The sequence below is a fragment of the Thermobia domestica genome, chromosome 16 (assembly GCF_964235325.1).
Source record: "Thermobia domestica chromosome 16, izTheDome1.hap1.1, whole genome shotgun sequence".
NCBI classification, from domain to species: domain Eukaryota; kingdom Metazoa; phylum Arthropoda; class Insecta; order Zygentoma; family Lepismatidae; genus Thermobia; species Thermobia domestica.
In genome coordinates, this window is record NC_137469.1 from 8,135,073 (window position 1) to 8,154,701 (window position 19,629).

The following is a 19,629-nucleotide window of genomic DNA, read 5'->3' on the forward strand; positions in this document are numbered from 1 at the left end:
TTAATCAATTAACACACCACTGTTGACCATTTTCTCAAAGATATATTTTTTGTACTTCTTTTTACATATTGTTCTGGTTTGACACGGTTTCTGGAGCATTCTTAAGATTCGAAATTGTGTAAAACGTTTAAAAGCAATTGTCTAGGCGTTTTCGAATGTGTTTCTTCTCTATAAATGTCATTTTTATTATTTTTCAAAACATTCCTGAAAAGAAAAAAGAACCATAAAACGTCTCTACCTGATTTTCAAGCAAATCATTGTTTGCGAGATATCTTTATTTTTGTCCAATCGTCCGATTAAACGCTGCGGTAGAACGAAACGCTAGTTCAAAAAGGGTCTGTAATTTCTCTGTGATGGTGCACTGGAATTCCTCCCTGTATCAGTATGAAGCAATTAACGTAATTATTCAATTGAAAAGCAATCATTCCATGAAGACATCGAAGTAGATAATTTCCATTTGAATGATTTCCGTTTCATCTGAGTTCTTAGTTTTCTTGTTGTTTGCTGTAATGTTGGAAAAGTCTGCCTCTTTACCATGAAGTAAGGAACTTATTAGAACGAAATACAATAAAAGTGCCTAGTTTCTCTATTAAGTTATGTGTTTATGCATGTCACACATTTCATATCTTGCCTACAAAACAAAACTAAAGCCAAGGCAATAATTTAAAATTAGTCAGTTCTCATCATTATTTTGTAATATTCTGTACATATACAGTATCTTACAAGGGAAGTTCGGGAGAAAGCACCAAGGGCGCCGATCCTGGGGAGGGGGAGCCCGTGCCCCCGAAAGCTCATGTGGGCCCCCTATTGTATTTATGAATATACAATATTTGGCTGGCATAATTTGAATGCAATTTGTCTTAAAATCCTCATATATATATATAATTATACCTTCTGCATGTGAATGCCCCCCCCCCAAATTTACAGAGAAATCGGCGCCCTTGGAAAGCACTCGTCTGCAGAGAAACTAAGCATGCTATTTGAAGGACCAATTTATGCTGATTACAACAAGCTAATAAAATCTCTGTACGGTTCAGAACTGTTCGAGAGATTCAACTTGGAAGTTGATATAGGAAGATGAAATGAAATCTTTGAGTTTTACGTCCCACGGTTATGCCGGTTAGGCTAAAGGAGACGGTGATGATGAGTAATGAATGAAATGGTGGAATGAAGAAAGTGGGAGGAAACGGGAGAACCCCGAGAAAACCCTCGCACACGGTATTTGTCCACCACAAAGTTCACTTGGCGGGGGCTGGGATCGAACCCGGGACCCCAAGCACCAGAGGTGAACGCTCTACCACTGAGCCACCGCGGCCCCCTATATAGGAAGATGAGTATATGCGGATTTAAACGCGTTAAGTACATTATTAGCAACGAATATTGACATACGAATTCGAGTCTATCGGAGGTAACAGAAAAAAACTGTTTTGCAATAACTAACGGGTTTGTTATTTAAAATTAGTCATTATACTGTTCACAATAATGATAGGTTAGAGATGAAAGTTGATCACTGTTGTTCTATGAAGAAATGACGCAGGCAGAAGTCTTCCTTGCACCATGAACATTTTATATGTGTAATTGCATAGCATATTTCAAAAGAACAGTTCGCATAACCAAAGCAAAAAGCAAATTCAACAGGTGATTCAAAAGCTATATAATTTGTTCGGTTGCTTGCCTTATGGAACGCAAACTGAAACAATCCAATGTATCGCGATGATCGGAACTGGTTCATTAACATGGACACGAACTTTATTTGATTCTTTCGTTGGTACATCATAACGTTCGGATGAAGAAGTCTCATATCATGTACAAATCTTCTGCCATAACATTTGATTGGTCGGAATCTAAACATATCAAATTGATGTAGAAATCGGGTGCAAATCGTGCATTTAACGTTGAAACTCTCAGAAAGTTGTCAACCCTACAGGAATTTTATTAGTTTCTTGTAATCAGCATGAATTAGTCTTTCAAATGACATGCGAATACTTTCTCCCGGACTTCCCTTGTTAGGGGAAAGCATAGTCGGTAATGAGAATCTGACAACCAGGGAGGCCGGCTTTGATTGACGAGATCACCTCCCCCCTGGCCCATATCCAGGGGGGTCTAGGGGGGCTGGGCCCCCCTAAATTTTCGCCGGCCCCCCTTAAAACTTTCACGGTAGGCTTGCAAATGAACTATAATATGGTTGGATCGGGCCCCCCTTAAAATTTTCACGGTAGGCTTGCAAATGAACTATAATATGGTTGGATCGGGCCCCCCTTACATTTTTGGGCTGGCTACCCGCCTGCCTCCCCCCATTTACCGTCGTTCCAATGTAGTTCTGAGGTTTACCGAGACTCTTTAAGCCCGGCCGCACTCTGACCAAAAAACACGACATTCGAGCCGACGTACAGCAATTTATGCCTCGCACCGCATATTTACTAGACCATGCTGGACAAAGGCCTCTCCGGCATCCTGTCCTGCCTTGGGTTGGCTGCCCTGCTTCTGAAATTGGTACCTGAAGTGACCTTGTGAAGGAGGGCCGGTCCTAAGCAATTTGCCGCCCCGTGCAACGGCATCATTTACCGCCCCCTTCCTCCAGAAACAAGAAAAAGAGCACTCGCACTCAGAAAAGAGTAAACATTACAAATACAATCTCATTGTATGTTTCTTTTTCTTTAACTAATGGACTAATCTATTATGTTAATAAAAGATAGAACAAACACATCTGCAGAAGAAAGATGGTAATCCTCTTTATAGAATTCAATATCGTGCTTCAATCTCAATATATCAGTTTGCAATTCCAGTGCAACTAGCTATTTTATCTTTATTTCTTGATTTTTCTTCTACATCTGTTGAAAAATTTTAAAAAAAACTTGTTTTCAACTTCAATGATAAGAAATTTGTTTGTGACAAAGACAAGATTAGTTTTCATATCAAGACTGTGATAACTAACTAAATGAAATAGGTATTCGCTACTGTTCGAGAATTACGTTCTTGTATTTGGCAACAATCAAGCAATTCATGTTGGGATTCGTTTGACCATTTGCTTTAGCACTGTCCATGTGTCCTTAAACTAATGAAACTTAAACATGATTTATGAGTGTAGTATTCAAATAGAAGATCAGCTTAGTAAATTTAACTATCATCGTCATGAAGTAGCCATGTTTCCAACAAGAAATAATTATTTTAAATAATATAATTATGACAGATTTTGCCGCCCCGTATAAATACACGTGTTGCACATATGGTAGAGCAGGCCCTGTTGGGATGTAATGGAGATCTCAGAGTAGTACTGAGTACATTACCTCCATGCAGGATTTCTTCTAGAAGATTGTATAACCGGAGGGGAGGGGGTAAAATCAAAGCATGAGGGGGCTGAACTGCGACACTATTTGCTGAACGATGTGCCCTGTACAACAGTGGCATGTAATCGCAATTTCATTTACCTTAGCTCCGGGATTTGGTGAGGTTAGCAATCTCTTCAGGGGCTAAACACCTGCCCCGGGAAGAAACACTTCCTCTATCAGTAGTCTTACCATAATTTCTATAGATATAGATATAGATACATAGATAGCTAGATAGCTAGATATAGATAGAAGATAGATATTTTACTCATTTTCTTTACTTAAAATACATTTTTTAATAATTCACTTAATTATTTTCTAAATTATTATTTTCGGATTAAAGTTGTCAATCCAAACATTTACTCGAGATGTGGCTAGAAAAACACCGGACTGATGCTACAAAATTTTTTATTGGACATTTTGCACAATGGGAACTCTATCACCTTCAAAGTACTCCCCTTCACGATCCTTACATTGTTCCATAAAATTCTTCCATTGTTGGAAGCACTGTTGCTAGTCATTTTTTGAAATCATGGTCATGACATCCGTCGCTTTTCTTTTCACAGCTTCTACTGTCTCAAATCTGGCTCCTTTCAGGACTAACTTTACAGTGGGGAATAAAAACAGTCACACGGAGACACACAAGATCCGGCTTATATAGCGGGTTTTCTAACACTAGAATGCCATGTTTAGCGAAAAACGTCTTAACTGATAGGGCCGTATGGACAGGAGAATGGTTCTTGGTGCAGTGCAGAATCCATGACTTATTTGGCCACAAATCAGGTCGTCGTCTTCTTACTCGCTCACGAAGGGTTGTCAGAACATCAAGATAATAACGTTGGTTTAGAGTTTGACCCTCGGGTACCCAATGAACGTACACGATCACACGGATGTCTAAAAAAAACAATCATCATAGCTTTGAGTTTCGACTTGCTCATTCGAGCTTACTTCTGGCGTGGAGATCTCGGGCTCTTGCAATGCATTGATTGGCTCTTTGTTTCAGGATCGTACGTGAAAAACCACGATTCATCACACATAATCATTTTGTCTAAGAATGTAGAATCCTTTTCAATGTTTGTCAAAATGTCAGTAGAAATGTTCACTCGAGCTTCCTTCTGTTCCAATGTCACGTTTCTTGGCACCAATTTTGAACTCACTTTACTCATGTTCAAATTCTCATGTAAAGATTGACGAACACATTCTTTGTCTATTCCTGTGATGTCAGCAACAGCTCTAATGCTCAATCGACGATCTTTCCGAATCACATCACTCACTTTTTTGAATGTTCGTTTCTGTTCTCGATGTGCAAGGTCGTCCTTGACGCGGGTCGTCTGTGATTATTTCCCGTCCCTCTTTAAAACGTTTAAACTACTCAAACACTTGTATGCGTGATAAGCAATAAGATCCGTACACTGATTTTAACATATCGTACGTTTCTGTTGCAGATTTTCCCAGCTTGCAGAGGAACTTCACATTAGCATGCTGTTCCATTTTAACACTCAGCATTTTTCTGACGGAGCACAGACGTACGTTCCGTTTTGTACAAAGTGCACAGCAAAACTGATTGACCTGCATCCAGGGCAGTCTATCATTCAGTAGGCAGGGTATCGTGCTATAGAATCCTGCATTGCTCTACCTTCATGTACACGTTGTTTGCCAGTAGCTAAAGCAATCCGTTTTTTTCCTTGCCATACATCGTATTTTGAACTGCACACAGAACCACAGACGCGTTAGTTGACACAAAAAAATGCATAACTTTTGTGACTCCAGCAAAACGTTTAGATGCGTAATTTTTAAGGATGCAACTAAATGCATAATGAAAACTGTGTTAATTGATGCACTTGTGTGCATAAAATTCATTATGCAGATAAACGTTTTGCTGAAATCACAAAATGTTATGCATTTTTTTGTCTCCTACTGAAGCATTTACATGCATTAATTGAAACAGTGGTTTCTATCGCTGGTTGCATACAGGATTTCCAAGGGTGTGGAAACGATTAAATAAATTTAGAACACTACTAAAAATATGTAATCGAGGCTATTTGGGTGATGCAGGACAGAGTGAAAATATTCCATATTACATGAGAGCCTCTACGGCCATTTTGGAAGTAGTCATACTGCATTTGAGTTAATTAAGTGAAATATAGACTTTATGATACACTACTATTTTTGAAATAAAGTGTGATTTTTAAAGACATTGACAAGATTGTTTTCTGTATTCTTTGTTAACGAAATTTTGATCACATAGGTCTAGAACAGAGTTTTCCAAATGGCGGCCCATGTCCAAATGGGTTCTGCGGTTTCAACATATTTATCACCTAGTTCTTGGTCTTGCCCTGAACGGTTGTTATATTTTTCTGAGAAATACCTTATCAGTCTTTATTTTATCATAAAGGTTTACACAAAACAGCTTTGCATTTACTTTGCATGTTAAGCATCCAGCGACACAACTATGCTAGTTGTCGCCAGGGGCAAGAACTCGCCTTAGCGTCCCCTTGACCAATCAAACCAAAACACTCCTCCTAATATTTACCCATTTTGCGCCCTCCCAATCCGGTGCCCGGTGCACAAGCCGTGTTTGCCCTCCTAGTTACGTCACTGTAAGCAGCTGTCCTAGAACTGATGGACATTCTTCCTCTTCCGGCTGACGATACACTTTCCATAATTGAAAATAGTTTTTCAACCGGTGCTGAAGTGCCTGGCAAGCACATCTCAGACTCTAACGATTGGATTCTATGTTGCACTTTTACCAACCGCTTTGAGCAAACACAGCGAAATTTCCCGGGCTTTCATTGACTAACTCAAAAATTCCGGACATTAGTTAATCCCGGATAATTTTCCGGACAAAAAGTGAGTCTCAAACATATGATAGGTCTACCCATAAGTACCAAAGTGAACATAATATGGAGTCTTTATCCGCACACACATATTCGTGAGTCTTCAGGTATTATCACGAAGGGCGTAGCATTTATTTCCAATTTGTAGATAGACCTTAAGAAAATGTTAATTTTGAGGTCTATGAACGTAAACAGATTTTTACCAATTCTACATTACTACTCCAAGATGAGTAACATTTGAAACGGGCACATCTGACATTCTTATTAATGTTATTAGGAAAAATTGGTATCAATACTCTCAAATGTTCTTTTGTCAATAAATTACGATTACGTTAATTCTCGTCTCGTCTCGTAAAGGTGTCGTAGAAGTGTTGTTTTGTGTGGGAAAGTGAATGTATTTGCATTATCACGCATCCTGTCTCGTCCAGTGTTTCTTTCAGAAACAATGTTCCGGGGGGATACACTTAGTATTTCGAGAGACACTGCTGGCACTCTTCTATTTATTATTATATTAAATAAATATTCTTTGGTCTCCTCCTGGGGGAGACTCTCAGAGCTCAGTGGGGCTGCAGTGCCACCCAAAAAACGTGTCTGGAAGAAACACTGGTGTCGTCTCGTCTCATGTGTAATCCTAACATATTTTCTGTAACATTGTAAGATAATTTCAGAATGGGTTACCTAATTATAGTTCAGCTGTTTTTGACAAACAGAATGCAACTCTGTGTACGGTGCTAAAATATCCAGGTATTCGAGTTGTAACGGGAGGCTTGGTATTTCAGTAGTAAATTGATCACGTATGATGCGAGGGGTCTCTAGTTGTATTTCTGACCGTGTGCTCTTGTGGTGGAAAACATCATATGCATGAGTTTTCTCAGAGTTCTCCCGTTTTCTCCCGCATTGCATCAATTTCTTTCAAAATCGTCACTTTTATATAGGGAGATCCAACGGGGTGAAGAATCTTCCGTCTCCCCAGCGCCATTGGCACCACTACTGCAAAAGTCCAATGAGAGAGACAGCTCAATCTTTCACCGTCCTACCCCCCAGGAGTCCGTCCTAGATCCGCCCCTGCGCTTTATCAATCATCTGTCTCCTTTAGCCTACAGGGCATATGCAAAGGAGGTAAAACTGAAAATCTTCATTTCATTGTTTGGAATTCATCAATTTGTTAAGAACATCCTATTGTATGAAACACGTATTTAAGAATTTGAAGCATATTTTTATGTTCAGTAGACTCTATAATACAGTCACGACTCATTAAATAATTTGATTTTTTGGATACGCTATGCTAATTATTCCGCGTTCGTATGGGAGTTCAGGTTCTCAGGATACGCGGCGGATCCGTCCGTTACTCCACAGGATAACTCTTGAACGAAACCGAATTATTTTCTTTTTTTTTTGCCATAGAGTGATTATGTCGACGGAGTTCATTAATGGAATCAGTCCGTTTGTAGGTAACGGTGACTTTAATGTTGGTTAACCATATACTATACATCGAAATGTTTTCGTATGATCCTCTTTACTATCTTTACCAGAGTTTATTCTGTATTTATTTCCATGTTCTTTCTTTCTTTTGATTCTTAACTTATATGGTTACTTTTTCTTCTTGTTTCAAAATGTATTTTGTGTCCCCAACATGGCTGATCAATACATTTAAATAATAGACTCCATCTCGTAGATATTTGGTGCAGAAAAAAGACGTTAAATTCAATGAAGCAACCACTTCTTTCCTTATCAAGTCCTGTGTATGCTCGTAATTAATTTATCACAATATTAAAGAGTAGAAGCACAGAAGGTCGTACTAACGAGCGGATTGCCACTTGTAATAAAATGAAATCTTTGCATTTAACGTTCCAGGATTATGTCCCTTAGGCTAAGGGAGACGTATGAATAAGGCAAGTTAATGATGATGGAAGAATTTGTGGAATGAGAATGTAGAAGGACACGGGAGTACACCGAGAAAACCCACAGACACGATGCTCTCCAGCACAAACTTACCTTGGCCAAGGATTAAAGTAGGGATCTTAGGCAGCAGAGGTGAGCACCCTACCATTGAGCCGCCGTGCGGATCCAGGGGGGGGGGCAATTGCCCCCCACCCAGAAGAGGAAACGTTCTTATTTTATATGTATAAATAAAACCCATCCCAGAGTTTGGACCTCTTAAAGGTAGCTCTAAGTAGCAGTATTCCAACTCACCGCCCCCCCCCCAGAAGTTCGTCCTGGATCCGTCCCTGCGCCATGCGCTCTTAACATTGCCACTTGTAAATTTCTCACTGCACAAGCTGTTTATACAACAGTAAGTAAAATATATCTTGAATTGTTGATTATGGGACAGATTATCCATAGTAAGTAACCCATAACCTAAGAACTAAGATCGCTTTGTTTGGTGCGCAGGATTGGCCAGGAACAAACAGACTCAAGTCGGCAACAGAGGCAGTGTGTGTTCCACAACTCTGCACGCTGGGAGATTCTGAGTTCGGTTCAGCTTGGCTTCTTTCTTTCTTTCTTCTTTGCCTTTACAGAACTGTTTAGTACTGTGAATAGGAAAATAAAATGCTTCACGGATTATAATTCAATTAAACAATTCATGAAGCAATTAAACCTTTGATTTCGTGTTCGTTTCCAGCTCATGCTCCAATTGCAGTTATTGTCTTTTAGATGGTGAGAGAATGATTATATTATTTATCGCTACTTTCAAAGATAATTAAATATAGATGGATAATTAATAACAATACTATTATCATAAAATCTAAGAATTACAATTTCATTATTAAATAAATGATGTTAGGAAATTTGTCATTAATATGTGTTATTATCGGGCAGAAGATAATTATCATTGCAAAATAATGAAAAATGCTAATATTTTGAACCTTGCAACTAATAAATACTAAAAATCGGTTCAGTTGCTTATACAGCCACGAGTTAAAAAAAGAAAAAAAAATCTGTAGAGAAGCCAGAGGTTCTTTTGACCGTAACTACGTAATAAATTGACAAATTGGAATACAACTTTCAAATAAGAAGTCTACTTTTTTTTTTCTTAACTACTACTTTCGAAATAGTGCTGATTCGACCAAGTGGACACTTTAAAAAATCTAGGCTTAATACAGGGTGGCCCAAAAGTAGCTATACAGTGCCTACTGATCGCCTCATGGCATTTTATATAATTTACTTCTTGTCTAAGTCAATACCTGTACAAATAATCATTTATACAGGCATTGACTTAGTTTCTTTATTATTTGTTCTTAATTTCTTTTCGACTATACCTCAAGCTCGGAACAGACAGAAGCAAAGAAACTTATTATATACTATAAACGGAAATGTCATACTTGATCAGTGGCGTAGGGAAGGGGGGGGCCGGAGGGGCCGGGCCCCCCCCCCAAAGAGGTCCGACAATGTACTTTGGTACTTTGATGTTTGTAATTTTTTATGTATATTTATGTTTATATATCTTTTTGTTTGTAAGTTTTCTATATGTACCTATAACAGCACTTGGCCCCCCCCCAAACACACATCCTGGCTACGCTACTGTACTTGATTAATGAAAGGATGTATACCTACTTTTGAGCCACCCTGTATTACCAGAACAAAACCATATCCACGAAAAAATTAAATGCCGACTGAAAGCAGGGAATTTGTGTTATTATTCAGTTCAAAATGTTTTGTCGTAGAGCGAATCCTGTCGAGGAATTTGAAGCTTAAAAAGTATAAAATGGTAATCATGCCTGCTGTGCTGTATGGTTGCGAAACGTGGTCGCTTACTCTCAGGAAAAAATGAAATGAAATGAAATCTGAGTTTAACGTCGCACGATTCTGCCCTTTAGGCTACGGGAGACGAATGATTAAAGCAAATGAATGATAATGGAATAATTTGTGGAATGAGAAAGTGGGAGGCAATTGGAATACCTCGAGAAAACGTACGAACACGATGTTATCCACCATAAGCTTACTTGGCCGGGGATGGAACCAGGGACCCCACACACCAGATGCAAGCACTCTACCACTGAGTCACCAATGCCCCCTCTCCTTACTTTGAGGAAGAAACGCAGACTGAAAGTGTGAAAAACTCATGAGACGAATATTTAGACCCCAGAGGAACTTGCATGGGGAATCGTGGAAATTTCATAACGAGAAACTGCATAGTTTATACCATATACCAAACATTGTTAGGGGCAGGTTGGCATTTCATGGAGCTATAGTAGAATTGAAAAAAAATAGGAACGCTTTAAAGCTGTAATTGGAAATTCAATCGAAAAATGACAATTAGGAAGACCTAGGCGCAGATGGGAGGACAATATTAAGATGGATCTCGCAGAAATAGGAATACAAAGTAGAAACTGGATCCAGAAGTCAATGGAGAGCTTTTGTCAACGCGGCATTGAACCTCCGGGTTTCATAGGCCATAGAGTTAATTAATTATAGTTTTACCCCTAAAAATGAGCAGATTATACGCATGTTATTGTTTAATGGCACATATACACCTGAAAATGAACAGATTTTATATGCTATTGTTTATTGACACATTTCCTTAAGGATAAGTTATTTATATATGTTATTTATTGACACATATACTCCTAATAGTGAGCAAATTTTCTCTTGTTATTTAATGACACACATAACCCTGAAAATGAGGAAATTATATCTGTTGCTGTTTAATGACTCTCATGTATATCTCTAAAATGAGATTATGTCTGTTGCTGTTTAATGACATTCATGTATATCTCTAAAATGAGATTATGTCTGTTGCTGTTTAATGACATTCATGTATATCTCTAAAATGAGATTATGTCTGTTGCTGTTTAATGACATTCATGTATATCTCTAAAATGAGATTGTGTCTGTTGCTATTTAATGAACATACATAACCCTAAAATGAACAGAGTATATCTATCATTTAATGACATATATACTCCTAAGATGAGCATATTGTATTTATTACTAGCATTAATTACCCGCTTTGCTGGGTTAAATTAAGAAGAAAATAGTAATATGTTTCGTTAGTCAGCCACTTTTTACTATTACTAAAGCGCTTCTTGATATTGGTCATTTTCGATGATTTTTATATATCCCTATCTCCTCCCCATGTTGCGGGCCACGGCATCGGAAGTGTCATTGTTCATCTCAGCGACCCCGAAAAGTATGAATTCGACACTGATATTGGTCATTTTGATTTATATATATATATCCCCCTCCCCTCCTACAATTTTTGTGGAGTTCCATTTGGATTTAAATAGCATCAGAAGTGTGAATGTTCATTTCAGCGACCTCAAAAACTATAGATTGGACACTAATATCGGTCATTTTCGATCATTTGTAAATGTATTTCCCCTCCTTTCAGTTACATCGTCAAAGTGATATGACAAAAATGATCTCATGTTCGAACTTCATCTAGGTTGAAAATTTGATGGAGATCGGTCCGGTGGTTCAAGAGTTAATAAGTTTTATTTATTTTTATATATCTCTCCCTCCTACCTCCTCTCCTAAGTTCCATCGTCAAGGTGAATAGGTGAATACCATCCTAGGCCCGAACCTCATCTATATTGAAAATTTGATCGAGATTGGTCAGGTGGTTCAAGAGTAAAGTCACATAGACAGTCAGTTTCATTTTTTTACATATATCTCCGCCTCCCCCTCTTCCTTCCCTACGTTCCGCCGTCAAAGTTAAGTGATTAAGATTATCCCAACCTGAACGTCATCTATGTTGAAAATTTGATAGAGATCGGTTGGGTGGTTCAAGAGTTATTAAGTTTTATTTATTTTTATATGTCTTTCCCCTCCCCTTCCCCTCTCATAAGTTCTACCGTCAAAGTAATATAATAAAAAGCACCCCAGGTCCGAACTTCATCCATGTTGAAAATTTTATTAAGATCGGTCCTGTGGTTAAAGTCACAAGGATGGTCACTTTTATTTATATCCTTTTTTACATATATCTCCCCCTCCCACTGCCTTAGGTTCCACCGTAAAAGTGAAATAACGTAAACATCCCAGACCCTAACTTTATCTATGTTGAAAGTTTGATCAAGATAGGTCTGGTTCCTCAAGAGTTATTGTTTTATTTATTTTTATAGATTTCTTCCCTCCCCTTCCCCTCTTCTAAGTTCTACCATTAAAGTGATATGATAAAAACCACCTCAGGTTGGTTAAGATCGGTCGAGTGGTTTAAATGTGATGAAGTCATAAAGACAGTCACTTTTATTTTTTACTTTTTTGACATATATCTCCCCTTTCTCCTCCCCTTCGTTGCATTGTAAAAGTGAAATGAAGAAAACATCTCAGGCCCGAACCTTATCTATGTTGAAAGTTTGATCGAGATCGGTCGGGTGGTTCAAGAGTTATTAAGTTTTATTTATTTTTTCTATGCCCCGTAACCTAAGTCCTACCGTCAAAGTAAATAGCTATAAAAAAAAAAAAAAAAAAAAAAAAAAAAAAAAACAGGCCAGCACTGCATCTACGTTGAAAATTTGATCGAGTTTGGTCGGGCGATTCAAGAGATTAAGAGTCACATATTCACTTTCAATTTTATAATATAGATTTAATGACACATTGTATCTCTAAAATGACACAGATTAAGTGTGTTATTAATTTACACGTAAACTCTTCAAAATGAGCAGATTATATCTGTTTGTTTAGTGACACACATACCCCGAATCTGCCGTGTCGTGACAAAATGCTGTAACTTTGGCGGAGAAGTTTTGCGAAAATGAGCCGTAAAGTTTTAATCAGAAAATGTGATCTGTATCGTGTAGAAATAGTGTATCTTGACTTTGAAAACACGTGGTTACATGTAATGTTACGTAAATGCATGTTGTGTGATTAAATTTGGTGAAAATTGATTGGTTGACCATTATTGCCAAGTTTCACTGGTTCTACACGATACAGATCACATTTTCGGATGAAAACTTTACGGCTCATTTTCGCAAAACTTCTCCGCCAAAGTTACAGCGTTTTGTCAGGACACGGCAGGAATAATGAAGCGCATATTTCTTGTAACGATAGAAATTAGCCAGTGTTAGTTTAAAAGAAGTGACTCAGTCTTGACCGGTATGTTTATTATCCGCTTGATATTCAGTAACAGGCACACATGCCTATTTTAGATTACGTTAATTTCTACATTCACTCATTTGATCGCTAGTTTTTGCACCATTTTTTTTTTTTTGAAATTTTATTTCTGAAAACTTGTATCATATTTTTGTTTCACGAATCAGAAACCAGTACATTCCAATGGGTAAAGTTATCTTTTATAGATTGTTACTTTTAATTTTGTAAAACATCATGTCATAATGAGCAATCGATTGTTCGAAGTTCTGACAATAGTTTCTGATGCAGTAAAAACAGAATTTTGTTTAGCAAACCTAAATGAATGTAATAGAGATTTTGACAATGTAAGATTTGTATCTCATGAATAAACTTTATTAAAGCAGTTCATATTAATTAATCTTTTTAATTACAGGACAGAAAAACAGTGAAGGTTTGACGGCCCTCCGATTGGCTGAGAGTCACGAGCACCAAGGCGTGGTCCAAGTACTGTCACAAAACTTATATTCGTTCCCGCACGAAGTCTCCTCTTTGTTAGAAGCGTGTTCTTCCATCAGTGGTGATGTGAGTGACTCAGCAGACGATTCGGACATGTCTGAGACAGAGACTATTGACTTAGATAAATCAACAGGCGTAAGAAAGGAAGAGTCACAAGATAGCCGGATTCCCGAAATAGCCACACAGAATGCTCGAGCCCCGTTGAGGAAAGAGGTACAACGTTTGATCGAAAGTGATCAAGAATCTCGACCAGATAAACGACCCCCAACGCCGGTTAGAACCTCGTTACCTTCCTTGCTGCCAGCGCACAAACAAAGCATAGGACTAGACGCTTCGTTAGGTTCTCTAGAAACCCGAGGAAGAACACGCCAGTTACTGAGGGCAGACGTTCGTTTTCCCGAAGCACGAAGCGTGTCCGAACCAAGAAATTTAAACGGTAACGGAACTGACAGTGGCGATATGTCTCCAGACGAAGAGTTTGAGCAAGTGCTTGATTTGCTGGATGCGAGCATCAGGAGTGATTGCGGAGGATGGGAGATGCTGCGCCGGAAAGCTGACCCTCTCTCGTTGTCTTTCAACACTGGAACAAGCATAAGCACGTCTTCTTTACGTGGAATAGAAGGCGGACAAAACCATAGTTCTGTTGTGTCTTTACCACCAATTGGATCAAGGTACGTCATTCTCTATTAAATAAAGTGTAAGTGTTTCACGTAAAATTGAGTCGAAATATTAATGTTTTATACATGCTAGTAGTGGTTACACGAGTACTGCACTGTCGAATTTCTAAATATATATTTTTTTCTCAAATAATGCACATAGTTCTATCATATCTCTGTAATGTGTCATGCCTAAGTTTGATCAGCGTTCCTACTGGTCAGGAAAGTCAGGCAAATCAGGGAAAATGATGCAGGTCAGGGAAGTCAGGCAAATCAGGGAAAATGGTGCAGGTCAGGGAAGTCAGGAAAATCAGGGAAAATGGTGCAGGTCAGGAAAGTCAGGCAAATCAGGGAAAATGGTGCAGGTCAGGGAAGTCAGGCAAATCAGGGAAAATGGTGCAGGTCAGGGAAGCTCAGGGAAAAAGACTGGAAATCAGAGAAAGTCAGGGAAATTTTATAAAATATATTTTTTCTAACATTAATTGTATACCAATTTCAGTTTAGCCGCCAACCTTTATAATGTCTATTTATGGTAGGTAAGTGGAAGATACATTAGAGCAATTGATTACTATTTGTGTCTATAGAATAAATGTTTTCGTATATATATATATATATATTCACCATTATTTATTCCTTATTTATATGTCAGCCTGATTTGACACTTGTAAACAAAGTCAGGGAATTTCCTGCGAAAAATCAAGGCAGGGAAATAGATTTCTTCAGATTAGTAAGAACCCTGTTGATAACGTATTATTTATTATAAATATTTTAAGTAAAATTTAATCAAATGATATTTTATATATAATGTTGTTGTAACCTAGATACTGCAATGCAAAACTTGTACAAGGAGAAGCCAGAAAACTCTGATCTTTGGCACGATAAAGATCAACTAGCGTTCTGCAATTTGGTTTACGGGTGCGTCCTTCTGTACATGTTCACTTTGGTTTGATTTGATTTTGAGTTTAGCGTCCCTTTCAACGTCGATGCTATATGAGACGTGGACCTACAACTTGTTGCCGCTTTTGTGATACATCTCACTCTGAACAGGCTTTCACGTTTGTCAACGACACTGGCGCTTACGTAACTGCGCATATCATTCAGATCTTTATCTAGGCCATACACGCTTGTCTTTTGTTGATAACATCCTATTTCTGGGCCTTCAGTACGTTTGTCAACGACAATGACGCTTATGTAACTGCGCATATCATTCAGATCTAGAGATGCAAAAAAGCCGGCTTTTTTGAATCGATGGTTTTTTTCACATAAAAAGGAGGCTTTTTTGGAAAAAAAACGAGAATTTTGGAAATTTTGGCTTTTTTCAACTTCATGATTTTTCTATCTAAATAGTTTTCTTATAGTATATTCTATAGTTAGATAAGAATTCCATGACCTGAATGTGATATTTCGCTCTGAAATTCACCATCAAGATGGATGGAGCACATGTTTTACGAATTAAAGCTAACATGAATAATGTAGTATTTGAGGGTAATTTTAGAGGCTATTTAACTTTATTTTAACTTTTGAGTTATCAACATCTTTTTTCTTCTCTAGTTTGTCATCCGTGTTTCATTTCTAAGAGCTTTTAGTACTCTAGCTTCTAGCGCAAAAGTTGAACTTGCCCGTTTTTCTATTTATCCGTCAAAGCGTACGTTTTTCAATATATCCGTCAAACCGTACTTCCACATTTCTGTTATACTGTAGCTGTGAAGTGATTTAGCAATAATTTTCCGGACACAACCTTGAATACCAATTTATACAAATAATCAGTAGCGGATTTAGAAACGTACTTTAGGAGGGTTTTTTCTGATTGTTTCGTTTCCTAAAAAGTCCTAATTTTATTTGGGAAGTGCTTGAAGTTTATGAGTACAGGCATAACTAATATTTCGTTTCGTTTATATGTTTAGCAATAATCTTCCGGATACAACTTTAAAAATCATTTTATACTGAGAATCAGTGGCGGATTTAGAAAAGTATTTTGGGAAGGGTTTCTTACTAATGTTTAGTTTTTTTTAAACATTCGTAATTTTTATTTGACGGGAGCTTAAAGTTTATGAGTAAAGGCATAAATAATAGATATTTCGTTTGTTGCAGACATTCCGTAACTTTGGGGAACGGGCTTCAGTCCGAAAGACCGCCCCCCTAACCTTCGCAAAACCGTCACTGCTGGTAATTAGTAATAATAACGATTTAAAAACAATAAAAAAGGAAGTCGCCCAACTCACAGTACACGCACTATTTCTACATTCATAGATGGAATGAAGAAAAGCTTTGTCAGAATGGTCGAATGCTGGTTGAATCCCGGACTTCCCGATAGAAGCGCAAAAGGTAATCACTCAGTCATGTTTGTTGTGCAGTTGTATTTAGCTCAACTTAAATATATTCCGTAGTCTTTTTTTTCGGGGGGGGGGGGGGATTCCGTAATGATATGTTGAATCCCTCTTGTTAAAAATTCAGAAAACTTGAGGATTGGGTAAACTGTGATGGTGGTTCTATAAAACTTAACTGTAGAATTTCAAGAATATACAGAACCAAAAGCTCTAGATGTGCAGCCTTTAAGTGTATCATATAAATCTAAGTATTTCTCTTATGTTTTATTTTAATTTTATTTTGTTTCAAAAAGAGGGTATGGAATATTTTGAAGTAAAAATACTAGATACTATTTTGCTAGTTATTTGTATATTCTTTAAAAAGAAGTGTTTACTTTTAGGGTTGGCTGGTTTACACCAACTTTTATTTTTTTAATAAGTGGTTTAAACCACAAAAATAAAAAGAATGAAAAATGCGAATCGTGTGAACTTCATGGTAACGTTTCCAGATATCAAACCACCTGCAATAGTTTTATTTCCCTTTCACCTTTTTATCAAGGTGTCCCATGTTCAATTCTCGGTCGAACCACAAACCTTCTTTCATGCGTAACCCAAGTAGCGGTTCGGATGTCAGTTTAAGCGAAAGTCTTCTCCTTGATAACCTCGGTATTTCGTAAGGATGTTAAGCCTAAATATACGAAACAAACCAAATTGTATATTTCTGCATGCCTAAATGCGTGTTGTTTTATAAAGAAGCCAATATTGCTTAAATATATTGATAGAAATTGGCAAAATTTATCGATTGCCTACGTAGCTTCCAACATTAGCTTGGATTGGACTTTGAATGATATCTACGTACCGGTACTAAATTTGTAATTTAATACCTCAGTTTTAGCGTACTGATTATGATACGTTGACCTTTAAATTTTACATGCAAAGCAATAACAGGAATTTCCCGTTATTGTCTTACATTTCAAGTAATGACGGGATTTTCCCAATGGCTAGGGCGGGAGATTCTCAACTTAAGAAATTTACTGACCGCACTTCTTTAAGCTTAGGGAGTTCTTCCGGCATAACCCCGCTGTTGCATAATAACATCAAGTCGAAACAAACTTATTTCTGTAAATATGTAATATAAATACATAAAGCAAAAAATCTAAGTCAAAAAAGCCTGGTTTAAACATCCCCCAAAAAACGGGTTTTTGGCATTTTCAAAAACAACCACGGTTCTTGCCAACTCTGCTTACTTTTGTATATAGGAGATTAAAAAATTCTTATTATATACATTGGTTAATCCTGTGGAATTCATAATGTAAATATGTTGAAGAAAAATTGTTTGAAATATTTTTTCGAAATTCATAGTTTATTTTCGATGTTTTATATTATTATCAGCATCAACCACTAATTAAATGATTTTTTGTGTTATAGAGAAGCGATACAAAGTCTGTTTTATCAATTTAAAGCAGTATTTTGAAAAAAGCCCAAAATTTCCCAAGCAAAAAAGCAAAGCAGAAAACACCGAGTTTTTTCCCAAAAAAGCCGGTTTTTTTCCGAGCCCTTGCATCTCTATTCAGATCTTTATCTAGACCATACACGCTTGTCTTTTGTTAATAACATCCTATTTCTGGGCCTTCAGTACGTTTGTCAACGACAATGACGCTTATGTAACTGCGCATATCATTCAGATCTTTATCTAGGCCATACACGCTTGTCTTTTGTTAATAACATCCTATTTCTGGGCCTTCAGTACGTTTGTCAACGACAATGACGCTTATGTAACTGTGCATATCATTCAGGTCTTTATCTAGACCAGTGTTGGGAAGTAACGTAACGCAAGTAACGCGTTACTTTTTAAGTAACGTTTCCTAGTAACGCGTTACATCTTTTCCAAAGTAACTGTAACGGTAACGCGTTACAAATTTTTAAGTAACGTACCTAGTTTGCGTTACTTTTTCCGCGTTACATTTCGGATGAGTAACTACAATATATGTATATTTTATTCGGAAACAAATGTTTCTTTCCTGTAAGTGAATTTCTCAGAATGAAACAATCGAGCATGAATTACGTATGTCAGTGACCGACAGTCATAGACACACAGAGAAGCAGATAAGTTCGTAGTGCCACTTGCTGTTTTTTTTAAAGATGAGGACAGCCTTAGGGAAATCACGTGTACTGATTGCAAGCACCTGGAAGATTTTGTCGTAGATTTTGACAGCTCCAAATCAATACATTCAGTGAGTGAACTAGGAGTGCAATGATACCGGTAGTCTATTTTACTTTGATTGGTGTTGTTTTTATAAAGATGGAGAACGAAAATATTTTACTGTTCGAACATTTGAAAGAATACTTTTTCTTAAGAGCCGAGGATGATGGTGGACAGAATTTAAAAGTAAACTGTCTGAAGTGCCCTGGCGGAAAATATTTATCAACAACTAGGGTGCCATAATTAACGATTTACAGTAAGGGGTTAATATGAATAAACTGTATTCTGATGAGCAGGCCTACTTTATTACTAGAAAATAGTTTGCTGATGGTATGTAATATTGGAGTTCTTTCAGATCAGTTTGCTTATCATAGAGTCCCGTTGATTATAGAGCAGTGTAATGTTTCTCTATATTCTGTATTTTTAATTTCACAACATTGTTATTATTATATAATTAGTTTAGCAGAATAATAATAAGCAACCATTTTTTCTAACGCATAGAGATGAGCACGAGTTAAATTAAAACTCGACTCGACTCGAATTCAAGTCGAGTTTAGAGTCAAATCAAGGGTAATATCCTCGAGTCGAGTTCCGAGCCGATTCAGTTTTCCCGTCGAGTTTCGAGTCCAGTCGAGTTTGATAAATGGCTCCTTTGTTTTAATCGTCTTGAAATCATGGCCTGATTACACTGGAAAACGAAAGCCATGAGAAATGTAAGCTAAACAGTAAAATGAAATACTTTTAGTGTTGCTCACGAGAGGGGACACTGCTCGC

At 37.4% G+C, this 19,629-nt stretch overlaps 1 protein-coding gene across 1 annotated transcript in view; it reads left to right on the forward strand.

The window, feature by feature from the left end:
- LOC145672902 (uncharacterized) overlaps positions 1 to 19,629 on the forward strand; it is a 117,938-nt gene that overhangs the window by 49,081 nt on the left and 49,228 nt on the right. Inside the window, exon 4 of the mRNA XM_081742102.1 lies at positions 13,608 to 14,361. Coding sequence (XP_081598228.1) covers positions 13,608 to 14,361 — 754 coding nt within the window. The remainder of the gene's footprint in view (positions 1 to 13,607; positions 14,362 to 19,629) is intronic.